The sequence below is a fragment of the Aptenodytes forsteri genome, unplaced genomic scaffold (genome assembly GCF_000699145.1).
Source record: "Aptenodytes forsteri isolate BGI_AS27 unplaced genomic scaffold, ASM69914v1 Scaffold238, whole genome shotgun sequence".
In the NCBI taxonomy this organism is placed as follows: Eukaryota; Metazoa; Chordata; class Aves; order Sphenisciformes; family Spheniscidae; genus Aptenodytes; species Aptenodytes forsteri.
The window spans coordinates 366,488-385,597 of NW_008794584.1; the positions used below are offsets into that span (position 1 = coordinate 366,488).

The 19,110-nt window shown below is 53.7% G+C and overlaps 2 protein-coding genes across 2 annotated transcripts in view; one reads left to right on the top strand and one right to left on the bottom strand.

Annotated features, from left to right (window-relative positions):
* LOC103893486 (glycine N-methyltransferase) overlaps positions 1-923 on the top strand; it is a 3,373-nt gene extending 2,450 nt beyond the window's left edge. Inside the window, exons 4-6 of the mRNA XM_009272618.1 lie at positions 112-254; positions 414-535; positions 630-923. Of these exons, the coding sequence (XP_009270893.1) occupies positions 112-254; positions 414-535; positions 630-801 (437 nt within the window). The 3' untranslated portion in view covers positions 802-923. The remainder of the gene's footprint in view (positions 1-111; positions 255-413; positions 536-629) is intronic.
* A 1,386-nt stretch (positions 924-2,309) lies between these two features.
* PEX6 (peroxisomal biogenesis factor 6) lies at positions 2,310-19,110 on the bottom strand (the record flags this gene model as incomplete). The annotated part of the gene is made up of 17 exons (XM_009272620.1): positions 2,310-2,976; positions 3,303-3,442; positions 4,626-4,703; positions 5,374-5,490; positions 6,717-6,825; positions 7,274-7,335; positions 7,426-7,631; positions 10,097-10,229; positions 10,339-10,415; positions 10,787-10,979; positions 11,574-11,782; positions 15,936-16,047; positions 16,132-16,268; positions 16,463-16,565; positions 17,948-18,031; positions 18,747-18,907; positions 19,033-19,110. Coding segments are annotated over 17 exons (2,136 nt in total), but the record flags the coding sequence as incomplete, so codon positions are not given.

Consider the following 19,110-nt stretch of genomic DNA (forward strand, 5'->3'; position numbering starts at 1 on the left):
GGGGGAATTGGTGGGGGCGGGGGGTGTGTGTGTGTCTGAGTGAGATGGGGCCCCATGGGCTGTGCCATGGGGCACAGCCAGTGCCTGGGAACACCACGGTTTCCTCCCCAGGGGACCAGAGTGACCACAAGCTGGCCCTGAGGAACATCGCCAGCATGGTGCGGCCTGGGGGTGTCCTGGTCATCGACCACCGCAACTATGACCACATCCTGGCCACGGGCTGTGCGCCGCCTGGCAAGAACATCTACTACAAGGTCGGTGGCTGGCAGACCCTCCCCAGTCCCACTCCCCTCTGCCCCAACCCCAGCCCCCTGGCCCCGAGGGGGCCAGGCGGGGCCAGGGAGCAGGGCTGTGCCCAGGCCGGGGGCCACTGCATCCCCGCAGGGCACAGACATCCTCCTGCGGTCCCCCAGAGTGACTTGACCAAGGACATCACCACCTCGGTGCTACTGGTAAACAACAAGGCACACATGGTGACCCTGGACTACACAGTGCAGGTCCCCCCCACCGAGGCGGGGGCAGCCCCAGAGCTGAGGTGAGAGGTGCTGCGGGGGTGGCTCCCTGCACGGGGGGGGCTGGCTGGCGCCCCGCCCCACCGTCCCCACCTCACCATCGTTGCCTCCTTGCAGCAAGTTTCGGCTCTCGTACTACCCGCACCGGCTGGAGGCCTTCACGGCCCTGCTGAAAGGCGCCTTCCAGGGGAAGTGCCAGCACAGCGTGCTGGGAGACTTCCAGCCCTACACGCCGGGGCAGGCCCACGTCCCTTGCTACTTCATCCACGTCGTGAAGAAGACGGCCTGAGGGAGCCGTAGGGACGAGACTGTGGTGGCTGAGAGCTGCGAGTGGCTCTGGGGACAAGCAGGGGGTTGGGGCCATCACCGAGAGCCCTCACCCGTTAATTAAGACCACTCGTGAGAGCTACCGGAGCCCGTGGTCCGTGTGTCCATGTATCCGTGTATGGGCAGGGTATGGGGCAAGGGGGACGGCCGCAGCTGCCTCAGGACTCCCAGGGAAGGAAGTTCCCAGCCTGGAGGGAGCATGGGGTGGGTGCAGGCACAGCCTCACCCCCAAGCCCCCGGCTGCAGGTGCCAGTCATGCCTGTGGTGTGGGGTTTGGGGTTCCCATTGAAGCGGAGACAAGGGTGGGTTGGCTCCTGGGTGGTTGCACATCACTGCCGATCCCACTGCAGCACTGCTCATGGGGGTGTACAGCAACTGCTTTTCTCCCTCGCACCCCCCCCCCCCCCCACCCGGCCTCCAGGGGTGCCCACCCCCTCACCAGAGCTCCCAGGGGGGAGAGGCTCCGCACACCCCACCAGCGCTTTTGATGTGGCTGCAGCTCCCTCCTTGCCCGCCCTGGGGAAGAGGTGGTGGCCAGATCCAGCAGCGCGTTGCGGTCGGGGACAGCTCTGCCTGAACACGCTCAGGTGCCAGAGCCAGAGCAACAGGGCTTGAGGCACGTGTCAGCTGGGTCTTCGTGATGGAGAACCAGCCCTTTGGAGAGGAGCTCAGCGGGGAGGTGGTCTTCCCCAGCCACACCTGGCTCAGGGACACAACCGCCAGCAGTCTGGGTGCAGGCAGCAGCGGGGCAAAGCCTGGCAGCAACGACCCCTTGGGCTGGGGCATGTACAGGCCCCTGGCTTAACGTGGGGCTGCCACGAGCCGCACCAGCAGCTGCAGGGATCTACCAGAGGCAAAGGAAGCTGCTGGGCAGCTGGCTGCCACATACGGCTCAAGTGGGGATTTATTTGGCATCCTTGGCAAAGGCTGGGAAGCAGGGCACACGCAGTCATGCTGGCAGCTGCCACAAGGCTGCAGAAGGAGGCGAGATGGGACTTCAGGGGGGGTCTGGGCCAACTGGCGCTCAGCACAAGTTAGTGCAGACAGGGCAGCTCTGGGCTGCTTCAGCCAAGGGTCGAGTATTTCCAAGGCTGGAGCCCTTCCTCTCCCTGTGACACATTTTTTTTTCTAGTATGCGGTGGGAATTTCCCTTGCTGGCACTTGCCCCCATTGCCTCGTCCCGTCACCTAGTGCCTCCAGGAAGAACTGGGCTCCCTCTGCAGAGGGAGCTCAGCTCCCAGCTGAGCAAACCCAACTCCCTCGGCCTCTCCTCATCCACCGTGGGCTCCAGCCATTCTGGCAACCTTTGCTGGACAAGGGTGGCCCCAGCCCAGTTCGCGGGTGTGTTCCCCCCTCTATCTGCAGGACAATGGTTTCTCTGCAACACCCAGCCCGCCTGGGGGGTTGCAGGGACCTTCCTGAGCCCACAGACACCATCAGCAAGCGAAGACCGGAGGCCAGGCAGTGAATACCTGGTGCCAAAAACCTGTATTTATTCAGAGACCATGTCGAGCCCAGGCCAGCTGCAGCAGCAGTGCCCTGTGTCCTGCTGCCCTCTGGCCAGCACCCCTCACTGGGGGCTGATGCCCCAGCAAGCAACTGCCTCCAGCCCCACTCTTGCTGCCAAACTGGGTGCAGTTTGGGCCTTGCTCCCCCCTCAATGCTCTGTCACCCATGGAGACACTCCTACATTGCCCACAACCACGAGACTCGGCTTCGTGCCCGCGAGGAAGTCACCCCGGTATGCTCCTGGCAGCCACAAAGTGCTCCCCGAGATGTGAGGGACCCACCACCAGCTTGGCTGAGCAGAGCAGCGCCTCCACCAGGCTTTGGCTGAAGAAACTGCACAGCCACTTTTTCCACCCAAACTCGAAAGAAGGGGGCCCAGGAGCCATCAGAGAAGAGCGGGCAGGTGCCTGTTTGTGCCTGTTCGTGCCTGTTCTCTCGCACCCCTTAACACACTGTCCCCATCACTCCTCCAGCCCCAGCTCTGCTGAGCATTAGCAGGCAGCAAACTTCTGCTGGATGAGTCTGTACCGGAGCAGCTCCTGCTCGGAGACCGACGGCTGCAACCTCGCAGCAGCCTGCAGGAAGTCTTCCATGGTCAGGATCAGAGCAGAGCTCTCGGTATCCAGCCCTGCATGAGAGAGAGAACAGGAAAAGGCTGAGAGCCAAGCGCAGAGGTGGCTGGCAAGATCCAACAGCCCCCTCTCCAGCCACCGGAGACTGGAAAGAAAACCTGTGTCTCTCTCCTTCTCCCCGGGGCCAAGCACTGGAGGTGAAGGTGATCACATCTACAGAAACCGCCTGCCTGCCAGTAACCCAGAGCCTAACATTCAGATGTGGTCCCAAAGCCGTCAAGGCTCTTCTCACACAGCCCAGTTACCAGTAGTGGTAACTCTCCTCTCTGCCCCTGTGCTGGGCCGCCCCAACACGTGGGACAGGTAGGGACTGGGCTCCTACCTTCCTCGATCCATTCCACCTTGCGTTTGACAGCACACATCATGGCATCTGAGCACAGGGCATAGATGTCTGCTCCCGTCAGCTGAGCCGGGCATTTTTCTAGGACAGTGGTGAGATTCACAGAAGGATCCAGTTTAAACCTGCCAAGAGAGAAAACTGCAGGTGTAAAAGCCACAGAAAAAACAGACAAGAAGAGACAGGGCAGCCAGTGTGACTAGGCAGGAGGAATCAGAGGCCCGACGTCTAGCCGCTTCTGGACTGTGCTCTGCATGCTCCAAAAAAATCAAAGGGGTTGGTTTGTTTGTTTTTTCAATGCAGTCACTTGTCTTTGAAACATCCCCGCTGCAAGGTCCTCTCTCCTGCTAAGTAGGATCAAAGGCAACTTTCAGTTCTCACTCAGAGAAATTAAGTGCTCCACATGCCTGGGAACGGCCTACAGCCAGGGCTGGATAAGAACATGTTTAATTACAGACAATACAAACCACTGTAACACCAAACCATCCCATCAGAGCCACGCTGCAGACAGTGAGCCTCCTTCAGCACGAACAACAGCACGGTGCTGGAGGGCATGACTGCCAAGCCACATGGTGTGAAAAGATGCTCACAGCCAGCCCACACTCTTGCCTCTCCTGCTAGCTTATCATCAAAGGCAGCAGCGATCACAGCTATCCAAGACAGAAAGTCCCTGCAGAGGCAGATTCACAGCTGCTCACCCAGCTGTGGTGGGTGGTACCTCTGCACCTGAATTGCAGGGCTTGCTTTTCTCCCTCCAGAGACGCTCTCAGGAGCTCAAAGCAGCTGGGGAAGCAGCCAAACCCCACTGCTCGGTGATCCCACACAACCAGTGTTTGGAAAAACAGAGCACAGGCTGAACACCCCTCAGCATCAGAGGAGGAGAGGCAGAGAGATGAACAGAGCTGCCTTCACCCTTGAACCGGCAAACAGCAGGAGATGTGCTAGGGGAACTCTTGCAGGAAGCAAATGGGAGCTTCCTGCCATGTTGCTGCACTGCAGTCTCATCACACTGTTAGGATCTGGCTGAGCTCCTCGGGAAGAGCATGTGGGCACCGTGACTGAAGAACTCTACCCTCCACTTGGACAGCCAGCTCAGCTGCTCCCATCTTGTAGGAAAGCCAGCCCCAGTTCTGCTTCTGGAGTTGCCACATCCTCTTCCCCTACCTGCTGGCTGTGGGTCAGTGACTCAGGTGCTCCCCAGGGCTCAGACATGAAGCCAAGCTGGAGCACACTACGCACCAACCCCAGGAAGGCTGCGACCCATTGGAGGGTGGTGGAAGGCTGCTGTGAGAGCACAGGGTCACTCACTTCCTGGTGATGGCGCTCAGCACCTGCAGCTGCGACTCCCGGTCTTCGTTTATGCCCACATAGACCAGCTTGTCAAACCTGTCAGCAGAGAGGAGACACAGTTGAGAACAGGCGAAGACAAACCTTCCACTGGTACTCAGCCCTGTGCACCAGAAACTGAAGGGTAGTCCTGGGGCAGCTCCTTTTGCTGCCAAATTCGTGGATGATACAAAGCTTGGGGGGGAAGCAATGGAGGGCAGGGCTGTCTTGGGGGGAGCTGTCAATGGGGGAGCCCGTGCTGGAGGGCAGGGCTGCTCTTCAGAGGGACTGGGGCAGGCTGGAGAAACGGGCTGACAGGAACTACGTGAGCTCCAGCAACAGCAGATACAAAGTCCAGCCCCAGGATGGGCAAGCCACAGGCATGAGGACAGGCTGTGTCTGTCAGCTACAGGTAGCTCTGCAGAACAGGCCCTGGGGGACCAATTCCTCCCACCAGTTTGGTGCCACAGCAGGTCCCTTATCGCCCTGCTGTGCTGCTGGGGCAATAACCAGGGTGGTGGGGGATAACGAGCAGTGGTATCTTGTGCTGCTGCTACAGCCATAGGCACTGGCCTCCTCTTGGCTTCCTATCTCCCCCACAAGCCAGGGCCAGGGGGCTTTAGGAACAGTCTCTGTGGAGGGAACATGGTGGCGACACAGTCCAGCTCATCACTGCCTGAGGAGCTCTGGGGAACTACCCTGGAGCGAGGCACAGTAGGATGCAACATACCTGCCCGGCCGGAGCAGAGCTGGATCCAGGAGGTCAGGCCTGTTCGTAGCTCCAATGACAAATACCTCTCTGGTGGAATGAAGGCCATCAAGCTCAGCCAGGAGCTGCGAGACAACTCTGGAGGGAGCAAGACAGGACGCTCACAACTAGGCCTTGACAAGTCACCCACTGTCACCCTCAGCCACCAAATGAAAAGAGGAATAAGCAAGGCCACTGGCAGGTCCATGTCTTGGACTTCAGCTCATATTTCTCTTCCCTGAAGAGCCCTGACACAGCCATCCAGACTTCTCCATTTGAGCACAGCCAGTGAACGTGTGGGCTCATTGCAAAGTGAGTACAAACCCCTGGTATCAAGACAGTCCTTCAGGCCTGTGCTTGGCTCTGAACCCGTCCAGGATGGCCACATGTGCTTATACTTGCTATCAGACACTGGCAACACAGACCAAACATAGGCAGGCACGCATGGCTATGGCTCAGGTTCCCCACTCGGATGTGCTGGCTGGTCCTAACTCTCCCCCACTACGTGGTACTGCCCAGCAAGTTCAGCTGCAAGACTGCCCTGTCAGTCCATGTCGGGAACACCCTGGCAAGCCAGTGACGCTGCCAAACAGTCCTCAGGGCAGTTAACGGCACACACACTGCAGATCTAGTTCTGCGGCCACGGGGCTTAAGCTGGTCTGGCAGCACAGTACTTCAGTGCTGCACAGACCTCCTGGAACGGGGATATCTCCACCAGGTTCTGGGATCACCTGAGGCGACCAATGGGCACCATACCCAGCCCCTTCCAGAGCTGCTGGTTTGTGTGTGTGACGATGGACGCCGGGGGCATGTGGTGTCACTGGAAAACTCTGCAGAACCCCTCATGGATGGAGAGGAAGATTGGATGGGGACTACCAGCTCAGCAGAAGAGGCCTGGGGGAAATAACCCTGTTTCTGGGTATCTCCAAGCTGTACATACTTTGCTTCTACCAGAGGCAGCTGAAAGGTTTCCCACCACAGGGAAACAGCAGCTAATAGGAGGACAGCACGGCAGGGGTGTGAAGCGTGACCCTGGAGAGGCCAAAGGGAGCAGCTGGCAGTCACAGAAGCAGCTGGAGGAGACTCTGTCTTAACCAAATGTTTGCACAATAAGCTTGGGCAATCAGGAATCTGCGGCAATGCAAACACAGCAGTACTAATGTCCAGAGAGAGGAGACAGGCCATGCAGAGGAGCTGAAGGGAGCAGGGAGGGAAAAAGTAGAGAAAAAGAGTTGGGATGGACTCTGCCTCGCAGGGAAATCCTGTGCATCCCCCCAGCTGAGACAGGTATGCTGCTCTCCCAAGGACGCGTGGTGCTCACTCACCTGTCCATGACACCCCCTGAATCTCCACTCCGCCCACGACTGGGTGCCAGGGAATCCAGTTCATCAAAGAAGATAACGCAGGGAGCAGCTGCCCTGGCTCTGGCAAACACTGGGAGGAGACAGCACAAAAGGTGAGAAAGACCTGGAGGAGCAGTCAACAGCAACAGGACCTGCTACATCACCAGCAGGGAAGAGCTGTGGATGGAAACCAGCTGCCCACTGCCTCACTACCACCAACTGCTCCTGCCTGAGGGGCTCAGTAGGAGTGGGTACAAGCAGCACCCAGCATGATGGGCCCTGAGGCTCAGCTGTGTCTCTGAGGGGCTGCTGTCCCATCAGGAACACCAGGGACAAGAGCGACAGGAGCAGAAAGAGCAGGAGGGGAAGCTGCAGCAAGGCAGGGAACAGACTGGGTGTAGGAGACAGTTGGGTTTGTGCCCTTGCTGGCAGCTGTGGGTGGAAGTTGGGAAGAGGGGTTTAAGCACTACCTCCTTCCCTCCAGCACCACAGAAAAGCCCCATCTTCCCAACATGCAGGAGCAGGATGCATTTCCTCACCATTACGCACGTTCTCCTCGCTTTGCCCAACGTACATGTTGATGAGCTCTGGCCCTTTCACGCTGTGGGGCAGCAGAAGAGGGAGCCAGTTAGAGCATGCCCATCCACTGCCAGGAGGAAGTCAGTCCCATTGCGTGACCCCCACTCTTCACCTAAGGAACGTCATGGCGCACGTGGTTGCCACGGCTTTTGCCAGCAAGGTCTTCCCCGTCCCTGGAGGCCCGTACAGCAGCAGACCAGAGCGGCACAGACCCAGTGACAGCAGCTCTGGGTGCTCCAGGGGCAACTGGATAGTGTCCAGGATCTCCTTCTTCACCTCCTGGAGCCCACCAACATCCTGCCAGGACACGGAGGGGATCTGCCAAAAGAAGGAGAGTCCCTGTCAGCACTTCTTCCTGAGCCCCGAGCATGCCTCAGCAGCTCTTGCTCCAGTGGGGTACTAATCATCAGCCCCTTGTGCTGTCAGCTGTGTCTGCCTATGTAGCCCTGCACTGCACTGCTCAGCCATACCGGCTGTGGGATCCCCCAGCATCCACATTTCCCCTCTCCTGAGCTTTGCAATGGGGAAAACAAACCACACGTGTCCCCAGGCAAGCTGCACTTGCAGCCTGTCACCTCATCTCCAGTCCTCCATTGTACCTCATATCACCTGTCAGCAAAAATACCCCAGGGAAAGTATCTGCCAGGGTTGCCTGCAGCTTTGTGGGGAGAGAGCCCCGCTGCAGACAGCCCTTGGGACACGTGAGGGAAGGTAAAAGTAAGAAAGGAAAAAAAACCACCAAAACCCAGACCTAGCAATTATGAGCTCCTTGTGTTCAGTGCACCTTGTCCGCCAGGATGGTGAGACTGTGCAAGGGCTTCACACCAGAGCGACAAAACCTGGGCTACTGGGACCTCTGTCATGTGAAGGAGGATGTGAGAGACAGACATCCTGGAGGACACTGTACAGAAAACTAGCTGCTTTTGAAAGGGGGGATGCAAGAACAAAGTCCATGGATGCTTACAAGAAATAGATACGGATGGGATCAACTGCAAACACGCGAAGGATCATTGCGAAGAGCAGAAAGACAGCAAACATGAGAGGGGTGAGCCATGCCACTTTCGTTATTTTATGCTGAGCAAAACAATCTCGGAGGATGCTGCTGCTCTGCTCACAGCTTTAGAAATAGCAGGAATGCCACAGTCTGCATGACGGATCCTCCCGAGAGTCAGAGCAGCTCTCCTGGGAACGTGCAGAGAAAGCAAAGCCCCAAAACACTCCCCCCCAGCTGCTGGCTGGGTGGGGAACAGGTGCCAGCACAAACGGGGAGTTTAAAAATAGGCTAGAGCAAAATTCTTTCCCCCTCAGCCAGTCTGGCTCTCCTTCCTTCACTACTTGAGGTGATGTTATCTCATGCTGTTTCTCCAGCTGTCCAGCAAGTCCATCAGGAAAATCAGGTCAGACAAGATAAGGATTTCCAGAAAAAAAAAAAAAAAAATCTTTTAAAGCAAAAGGTCGCAGGCCCTCCTTCTTCAGTGCTGATGAATGGAAGAGTTGCCTTCTCCCCCGCGCTCTTGCTTATACTGCCTCGCTAGAAAAAGTTCTACAGACATCAGCACGGGAGCTGGAAAACTGCAGCAAGGTTGTTTTCAGGGGAGAACATCGTAAGTCTAGGACATGTTGCAGACGCTGCTAGCAACTGGAGGCTTGAAATTAGTTCTCTCTAGGAGGCTCAAGCTGTAACTGCAAACAAACGTGTGACTAACCAGAAAATGCAAGCAGGGAACTGAAAGTTATGTATGTTGAGAGTATCCAGGACTGCTAACGGGCTGTCTGAATCGCAGCCAATTACTAAGAAATTGATAAAGGATTGTAAAATACAAACAAAATTAGCTCCCATTCACACAGCTCGCTGCCGAGCATGCTCTGTGGTTATTATTTGTCTTACAGCGAACTTGGCAAACATGCCTCAAAGCAGAGCTCATTTCAGTCTCTAGTAAATTTATGAATTAATTAAGTCCCGGAGCAGCTCCTGGATGATGACACCAGCAAGGTGTCAACCTGCTAGGGCAGGACTGCAAGTGGGTGGCTGGGGAAGGCGCCAGAATAACTGCTCCAAGGCCAGCATTTCCTGTCCTGTGCTGAGCTCAGTTATTCGCACTTGAGGGCGTGGAGAAGAGGCTCCGATCACTTCGCTTGGTCCTAACACCACGTTACCCAGCAAAAACAGTCACCCCAAATGCTGTTTCGTTTCCCTGGGTGCTAAGCTGCCAGAGGTGGATCACGTCCCTCCCAAGAAGCTGACTCTGCTGGTTTTCTCTGACACTCCATGTCCCTTTCCCTGAAGAACCCCCAAGCTCTTCAAACTGCCCAGCTGTCAGAAAAGCCCGTGCCAACTTGAGCAGCGTCCAAGGCCAGGGATCAAGTATAAGGCTTCTCACACATGTGGGAAAACTCCCTCACCAGCCTGTGCCCCAGCCTCTCTGTTCCCATACACCAGGTGGCTGGAGAGACCTCAGCGAGGCAGCAGCCTGCGGTTGCCTTTGCCTCTCAAAAGGCTGAGCTACACAGCTGGCACCCCTATGGCACTAGCCAATTGAGCGGTCTCCAATTACAGCGGCAAGGGCTTCCCTGACCAAATTCAAAGCCAAGAGGGTGAAAAGCACTAGTGGGGGAAACCCACAGCGGGACTGCTTTCCATCCAGGGCTGGGGGAATACGTGGAAGGACACAGCAGGAAGTGACATGCCAGAGCACAGCCCCGTCTGGTGAGGTCTGCGAGAGACGTCTTGAGCCATACAGCTCTGGAGAACCAACCCCCCTTCTTCTGCCCCAGCATCCTACCTTCGGGGCTCCCACTGCCTGCGAATGGGCGTCATGCAGTTGGTCCAGCGCAACACTGAAATCCTCCTCAAGCACTGGGAACCCAGCAGTGCAAAAATCTCTCTCCACTTCCTCACTCAGTCCACCTGGAAAACTGGCAAGGGAAGAGAAGGGAAGGACTCAGGCTCTGCCCCACTCCTGGCATTAGCAGGCTGGCTGCAGCCCCTGCCCTCCCCCACCTCCTGCCCTGTTGCCTGTGCTACCTCAAGGCCTGGATGCGGGTACAAGCAGCCCGGCTGCTGTGGGACAACAAGGCACAGAAATCTCCCAGCACAAAACCCTGTGAATGCAGAAACAAACAGCATCAGTTCAGTCCCTGACCACAGCTCCAGCTAGGCCATAAAAGGTGTATGGGGAAAAATTCCTTGCAGAGCTGTTCTTTGAGCTTCTGTACCCTGGTTAAAGGCTCTAGCTTCTTTTTTTTTTTCTATTGGCTCTGTCTTCTAGCAGAGCTGAGCATCAGCCAACACCTCTGCAGTCCTTAGGCACTAGAAATCTGCAGTTAAAGCTGCTGTCTGAGGACCAGGGTTAAACTACTGAAGAAGATGACTGCGCTGTGGGCATTGCCCCCTTTCTCCAAGGCCAGGTAGGGGAGGTTGGCCCAGCGCTCCCAGCCTGCCCATCTCCACATGCTGCTGTGGTTTCACTCACTGCAGTCCTGCGGGCCAGCTTGGATAGGCTCACTTCTTTGCCCAGAGGCAGACTGGCTGTCAGCATGTTCAGCATCGACCTCCTCTGCTCTTCTGAAGGGGCTTCGATTTTCACCTCGTGAAGGAAAGCAGTCTGCACGTCTGTAGGAACATCCTGGGGCTTGCAGGTTGTGCCGATCACCAGGACAGGGTGGCTGTTGGGAAAAGGGGGGCAGTGCATGGTCTCAGCTTTATGGAAGCTTCGCTCTTACATTGCCATCACATACACCAAGTAGCTCTCCAATGGCCAGCCTTTCCTCTGAGAAGTACGCACATACTGGCCAAGGTGTCTTGCAGCCACTCTCCTCCAGCTTGCCCTTGAACTGCTTTGCAAGCTCTGTCTCCAAGTCAAGGCCCTTCAAGTGACATCTTATTTTTTCACTTAATGTCTCCCTCCCTGCACCCTCGTACTTGTCATCAGCCTCAAGATTCTCCTGGGGTCCAGCTCCCTTCCAGGGTCCCTGCAACCCTTGGCATGCCTCACAGCAAACACGCTGGGTTTGCTCATCTGAACAACTCAGAAACCAGCTTCAGACAACAAAGCTTCCTGATTCCCTGAGCCACTAAGCTGGAAGAACAAGGGCCCTCTGAAGTAAACAAAGCAAGTCTGGGAGAGACTCCACTGGATTAAAAATAAAACAGGGCATGTTAGCAATCAGTCACCTTGATGTAACGGTGACCGCTGCCCTAGGAATGGCAGAAGCAAACAAACACCTCAGATGCCCACAGCAAACATTCAGGGTCCATACCTCAGTGCTGGGTCTCTGTCCAGGAGCAGCTGTCTCAGAGTAGCGATGACCCTGGCGTCCTCTCCTAGCCTGTCCCGGTCTCTGCCAAGCACCTCAATGTCTTTCAGCACAAGCACACACGGATGATACTGCTGGGCCTGGGTGAAGGCCATCTGTACTTTCTCCTCTGTGGCTCCACTGGTGTCACTGCACAAACTAACGCAATCAACCTGCGAGACAGACACAACACACAGTCTGCAGCAGTTGCAACATGGACAGCTGGGGGACCTGGGACAATGTTTGCTTCCGTAAAGCTTTCCACGGCCAATTCACAGCTGAAAAGAGATCTAAGTGGATGTTTCCCAGAGATACATTCAGGACTCCCTGGCATATTCTGAAAAATGGCTGTTTCTTGCTTCTCTGCAGGAGGTGAGGGGGGCAGAAGGGTCTTGTCTGAAAAAGGTGAGGCCAAGGGACCGAAGAAATCGATACAGTGGATGTCACGGCTCAGCAACCTAAGCTGGAAGGGATGGGAGAGCTGTGGAAGAGGCCAAGACAGGGAGAACAAGGTTTCTCAGAGGAACAGTGCAAAGAGTAGAGGGGGAGGCTCAGGAAACTGTTTAACCCAGTGCCGCACAGGCTCAAAGTGCAGGAGGAAGGTAAAAGGTAAGGGGAGGAAAAAAAAAAATTTAGAGGTGGCTAGAGGCCCAGACACTGTTTACAAAGCAAACACTTGATGAAGTCATCCAAAAGGGAGAGGTGACTGGTGAGCCTTGAACAGCAGGTTGAATGCTGCTGGAAAACAGGCAGCGCTGCCTCCTGGTGCTGCAAGGTCACACAGGGAGAGCCAAAGCATCTCTGGGATTCCCTGGGCCTCATCCTCGGAAAGGGTAGCTTGGAGCAGGGAGAATGCCTCAAGAGCTGACATAAAGGGTAAGGACGGGGAAGCAGAGCAGAGGAACTCCTGTGCTCCACATACTATAGGAAAAAACAGGAGTTAAGTTTGCGGCAGGCATAGCCAAATGGCAGCAGTATCTGTATGCAAGTACAGAAGGGCAGAGAGAAAGGACAAAAAACTGCTGATTGTCAAGTGGCGGAGATTACAGTGTGGAAGAATTACTGTGTCCTGGTAGGAGAGCAGGCAGAACAGTCAGAGGAAGGGAAGAGAAGGTGGAATGGTAATGTAAGCATTGCAGTAAGTGAGAAAAGGAGGGGAGAGAGTAAAAGCTGGAATAGGAGAATAAGATGGAGAGCAAATACCTCTGGCTTCAATAGTAAGAGTGTTAGTCTTTAAAAGCAGCACACAAGGCCAAAACCGGAGCTGTAGCCTTGCACATCACACTAGAACCTTAGGCCACCTGCCAGGACACAGCAGTGCCACAGTGCTCCCAAACACATCCTATACATGGATCTGAAGGTACCGTGAAGTCTCTGCAATCTTGTACTGGATCCCAAGAGCTATGGCACATCTGCAGAAGAGTAAGAGCTCAGCACCGCTAAGGATCGTGCCCATAAGAAGATGAGCTGCACAGCAGCTGGCCGAGGCTGTACCCACCTCCCCCACTGACCCACTGTTACGGCTTTACTTGGATAGAAAAGAACAGTTAAAGAGAGTAATGTCAACTTAACAGGCCCCAACTTCTAAACAGAAGAAGAAAACCCAAATATCCAAAATGCTTAGCTTGTTTTCTATGAGTTACTCTAAAAATACCCACAAAAAAGGAGCAAGCCTATGTTTTCCTTCCACTAAAGGAACCTTCCAGCTCTCTTTTCTCCATCTTTCTTCTTCTTCCAAGTCCTTTCAGAGTTTCAGAAACTCTCCCAGAAAAGTCACCATGTGACTTCTAATCCCCTCACTTTTGCAAACGTAACTCTACAGATTCAAGGAGATTAAAGCACTTGTGGGATATACCCAGACTGTCAGAGTGAACAAGAGAGGAAGGAAGAGAAGGAAAATAGTATTTTTAACAAGTCAGGGAAGACTGCCTCGGTGCCCAGAACCTCCGGTGCTGGACAGAGACAGGGGCTAGACCTCATTTTGGCCACGAAGCTTACCCAGTACAGCCACAGCTGTAAGAACATAGGAATGGCTGTACTGGTTCAGACCAAGAGTCCACTTAGCCCGCTATTTTGTCTCCAGGCACGACCAGAAGTGGCTGCTTAAGAAAGAGTAAGATCAGGGTAAGCACATATAACCCTCTCCCCTCAGTACTCTTCCAGGCACCTACCATTCCCACCGAAAGGGATTTTCCCAGTCAGATGTGGTTTCATAACAGTAGATTTCTCCTCCAAATACTCTTACCTACACAAAGAACCTTCTCCTTTAGCTTGCCTGTTCCCACTAGCTTCACCTGACAGCCCCAGGCCTCGTGCTGGCACAGAGAAAAGTAAACACTTTCCACTCTCTGCTGACCACTCAAGATCTTGTAAGCCTCTATCAAACTCTCCTTAAGTTCTCCATTTCTCAAGCTGTTCAGCTGTTCACCACACAGAAACTGGTCTATACCCCTGATCTTCCCCAGTGTCCTCCTCTGAATTTTTCCAGTTCAGCTTTATGCTTTTGCGATGGGAAGACCAGAACTGTGCATGATATTCAAGCTGCGGCAAGACACGGATCTGCACAGCAACAGCACCTACTCTCAAGTTTGTTTCCTAAAATATGATCTGATTTTTGACATATATGGAGAACAGAGCCCAAGTTTTCATGGAGCCATTGACATAAAACCACATTCTGGCTAATGACTGGTGACAGTCAGCTTGAAATCTGGTAAACATTTCCATGCATTTCCATTTTCCATGTAATACCAACTACAGTGAATTTTACCTGCCACTTCACTGCTCAGTCACTTGGTCTCATTAAAGCTCTCCTCTAGTCTAAGGACAGTCTGTCTCCCTTTTCTCTTACCTCTAATAACTTAGTTATCAACAAACCATCACACCACTGTTCACCCCCTTTCTCAGGTCATTTCTGAGCTCCCAGTGCAGTTGCCTGCAGAGCTCCACTGCTGACTGTGAAGACTCACCAACTACTCCCATCCCGTTCCCAACCTTTAACCAGCACTTTATCCATGCCAGGACTTTCGCTCACATCCCACTACCACTCAGTTTCCCAAAGAGCCTTTTCAAAACCCAAGTAGACTGTGTTGGTCAAGTTACCTTCCCCACGTGCTTGGTAACACCTTCAAGTAACTTTCTGAAGGTTTACAGGACAGGACTTCCCGTTGCAAAAACTACATGGATTTTTCACGAGTAGTGAAGTCATCCCAGAGTGTGCTAACTCTATCCTTCACTCTAACCTGCTACAGGTTTGTGCCCCTTGAAGAATGCCTCTTGTTTTCAGCGACTGTCCTTTCCCTGCTGTTCATCTGTTTTGTCTTCCATTTACTTTTCTCAAGCCCATCCCAATACGATCTATGCAGCGGCCTCGTGTTGTGGCGCAGTGTCCCTCATTCACCTCCACAGCAGATGTAACACTTCCTTACCTCGGCCAATTCTTTCCTTCTAAAGAAACCTCATTTTGATGTTGTTCCCCTTTCAGAAGCCAAGCACTGCTATGGAAGATTTGGGGGCTTTGTTGCTCTTGGTGGGGGGTGATGGTGAACGCGAACACAGTTACAGGGCAGCTCTTCTACAGGCTGCGAGATTTTGAACCAGATCTGACACACATGCTGTTATCAAACCAAGGGCTGCATTTCTTTTCTAGGCTTCCCACCCAGCTAGAGAAGATCTCAGCGTCATCTCTGCCTCACTTTCCAACATGCCTTTTGCCCAACCTATGCGGGGACAATTGAAAACACCCAATGCCACTGCAATTCCTGCCCTCATCACCTCTCCAATTTCTCTCAGTGTATGTCAGGTACTGCCACCCTCTGGGGTACAGTATCAACTCAATGCCCTATCAAATGACAGGAAGTTAGTCTGCTGAAATACAACTGGTATCTATAAAGTACATCAGACTGACAGCAATAATAGCAAGAGTCAGTAAAGAAAGGTACAAATGCACCCTCTGGGCCAAGAGATCTCTAAATTACTGATTCTGGAGCACTGGAGGGTACACGCCAGAGGAAACATCTCTTCCTGCTTATGCTCTCTTCCTGAGCACCTGTTACTGGCCAGTCTCAGACACAGGCCAGGGGGCTAGACAGACCTTTAGGCTGAGCCAAACGGTTGCCCTGAGGTTCTGCCCACCAGCAGTCATAATCCGTGCCAGAGCGAGCTGCTAAGCTCTGACTCTTTTCGTCTGTATGTGCACATGGGAGCAGCTTCTGGGTAGGCTCATGTCACAGTTGCAGCAGAGGTGTTGGTATGGCTAACTTAAAGAACATTTCCGTAATTCTTTGTATGTTGTAAATCTGCCAATCAGCTGACCGCAGGAGGAATTACCTTGAAGAGGTGGAGGTTGAGGCAGCTACACACAGCTCTGACAGCCAACAGTTTCCCACTGCCACTTGGCCCTGAGAGGAGAATGCTGCTGGCCCCACTCAGTGCACTTGCCCTGTAACACAGAGGCAGTTCTCCCAGTGACCGGGGAGCAGGGTCCCAGCTCTCCTGGGGCTTGCTAGAAGGAATTCTAACTCACCGACTGTTCAGGTGAGGCCGGAGAGCATCACAGAGCTGCTTCACGACATCAGAAAGCCCAGCAGGAGACAAACTGCTCCAGAACTCGTGGCTGTTATAGGCTGGGGCAGATGGGACAGCGCTGTTTGTTGAACCCACCTGTGAGGAAGGGAAAATAGCACTTTGTGGAACACCGCATAAGAAAAGACAGGTACCAAGGGACAAAGTCTGTCCTGAAATGCCGTTTTTCATTGGCAGGAGACACAAGCCTCCACAGGCACCTTCATCATCCATAGCGCAACCTCAGCCTCAGATCTCCGGTACACCCTCCCTGCTCTCCACAGGTATCTTACCAGATAGAGAGAGGTGTTCTGGGTGTCCACCAGGTAACCCTCAGACTGCTCGCCTTCCACCATGCCTAAAATCTTCCTCACTTTGAAGTAAAGCTCTGGCCACCTAAGGGAGAAAACAAGCAGTCTAAATTGTTGAGTCAAGATCTTGAAGGCAGCAACAAAACAGTTGTCAACAAGAAGGCAACTGAAAGGCACAAGTAAGAAGAGATATTCTTGCCCTCTCCCAGAACCCACATGGATCCTTTACGGACCCTGTTGTGCTGTCGGGCCAGACAGACCAACAGGACTGTCAACAGTTACAGCTTCTGCTGGTGGCTTCAGTCCACAAGTACGGCTGTACTAACGTTATTTCATCTACCTAAGAGCTCAAGACATTCTCTCTTCTGCCATCGCTTCCTTCACTACAACTCCGCAGAGATTCACGTGCAGGGTATAAAACCTTACAGCACAGGGTCCTCTAGGCTGCAGACTAGGACTCGCCCAAATACCATGAGAGCCTTACAATCATCCTGCCCTGGACACCTCGCAGGAAAAACACTTCTTCCTACATTGATATCCCACTGGACAGATTAAGGGATCTGCAGAGGTTTCCTCCAGGATTTTCTCCACCTTCTGAATAATCGTACCACTTGCACACCAACACAGTTCCAAGCTCTTTAGATCCCATGAACTCTGCTGTCTTCTCTGGCTTGCCACAGGGCTAACATATAAGTCCACAAATGGGAGACTCGTGCCTCCTATGGTCCTGCCTCCCTCTGAGAAACAGCCTAGAAAATACTCATCGTATTAGTGCTATAAAACCATTAGATTTTAAAATACATAGCAGAGCTGAGCAGTGTTACAACATGTCACTGGTACATCCTGCATGAACGATTCAAGGCAGTTCTTCGCATCGCATGCCTTGGTTACCTGTGGCAGTTCCCCCAGTGACACAGCTGAATCATTTATATTAACACCAGCCAAATCCTGCTGCAAGCACCCCTACTCTGATACAAAGGTGACTTTCTCTCATTTAGCACAGAACTGCTTCAAAGACATATGAGCAAAACCAAGGAAGGCAGAATTGGTGGCCAAACAGAAAGGTATTCTAACATGAACTGTAAAAGCTTATATTCACTCTTTGTTGTTTGTCACACGTTGACAAGCCCAACTTCCACTTTGCTTTCTTTATGTGGCACTGGCTGTCCTCAGGCCACCCCTTCCCCCTCTTCATTCTTTTTCCCCATCAGTTTCTCTCTCTCTTATTCCTGTCTTCCCTCCATGACTATTTGAGTAAGCTAAGAGAGGCCTCCCTCTTAGCTGCAGCCCTCCATAATCCAACAAAAACATTTCCCTCTTCCCCCCAAAATAAGAGGCAGATAAACTCTAAACTCCAGGGACAGATCAGAATGGAATAAACTGTCTTGTTTCAAGAGAGTCAATAGTGGAAAAGTATCTTTTCTCTTGCAGTACCATGTAATAGAGCTACAGTTTGTTGCCACCTACCTTAGGAATTTGTCTGCATTTACTTCTAAAAACTCAGCATATCCAAATGTTGGAACACACAGAATGTCTCCCTCCTGGACAAGCCTACAAAAAAAATGGGGAAATCCTTCTGGTCGTGTGTCCTCCCTGCCCCATACCACACGCATTTTTACAGAAAAGAATGTCGCTGTTCATACCGACTCACTCCTTTCCTGTAAATAAAACTATAAATAGCCACTTAAAGATTTAGCATGCACTGGATGTGAGTAGGTTCATCCAGACTACTAAGGAGAACCTTCTGGGAATGGTATAGAAGATGAATGCCATTAAAGAGCGTCTCTTCCAGACAAAATAGCCTCCTTATCCCTGGAACAGCCGAGTACAACTCCCACAGAAAGCCTCGACAGCCAAATGAAAGAGGCTCAGGGGCAAGTGTCATAAGAGAAGGTGGCAACACATCCAGTTTCCTGATGACTCAACTTCATTCAAAGCTGAAAACTGGGGTTATGAACATGCCCCAGGATGGAGGTTTGCGGGCAGCACTTGGGAGCCCTCAGCATTGGAGGGTAGATCATGAGGAAGGAGACTTGAAGATGACTTCTGAAGGACAGGGCGAGAGACGTTGCGTGCAAGTGAAGCACACTCATGAGGAGAAGACAGTACAGGCGGATAGTCTAAAACTACTCAGCATCTGCATTAAGGTGTTGATTATGCACATCATGAGCGTGTATCAGATCTGGGTGCCACAAACACAGAGCAAGGGTGCAGCTCACAAATACACCCCACGAACAGAAACGTGTCTCCTCCCCACGCAGCTCACCGGGGCGTTTCGAAGTGCTTGTAGAGGACACGGTCGTAGCCTCCCCGGGCGCTGTAGGCCGGCGAGCAGACGATCTCTAGGTGCAGCTCCTTGGCGAAGGGGGGCACGGACAGCACGGACCGGCTGCCTTTCCCATCCGCGGCGCCGGATCCTTCGTACCTCTGCAGCGGGGAAAGGGCGCACCGTGAGACCCCGCCGCCGCCACCCCCGCCCCGTGACCGCCACCACCCCCGGCCCCAGAGGCCTCCGCGTCCCCCGGGGGTGCCCGGTGCCCGCCCCGGCTCACCCGCAGGCGGAGGTGTGCGGCGGCGGCCGGGTCGCAGCCCAGGTTGAAGGCCAGGGCGGGGGCCAGCAGGGCGGCGCC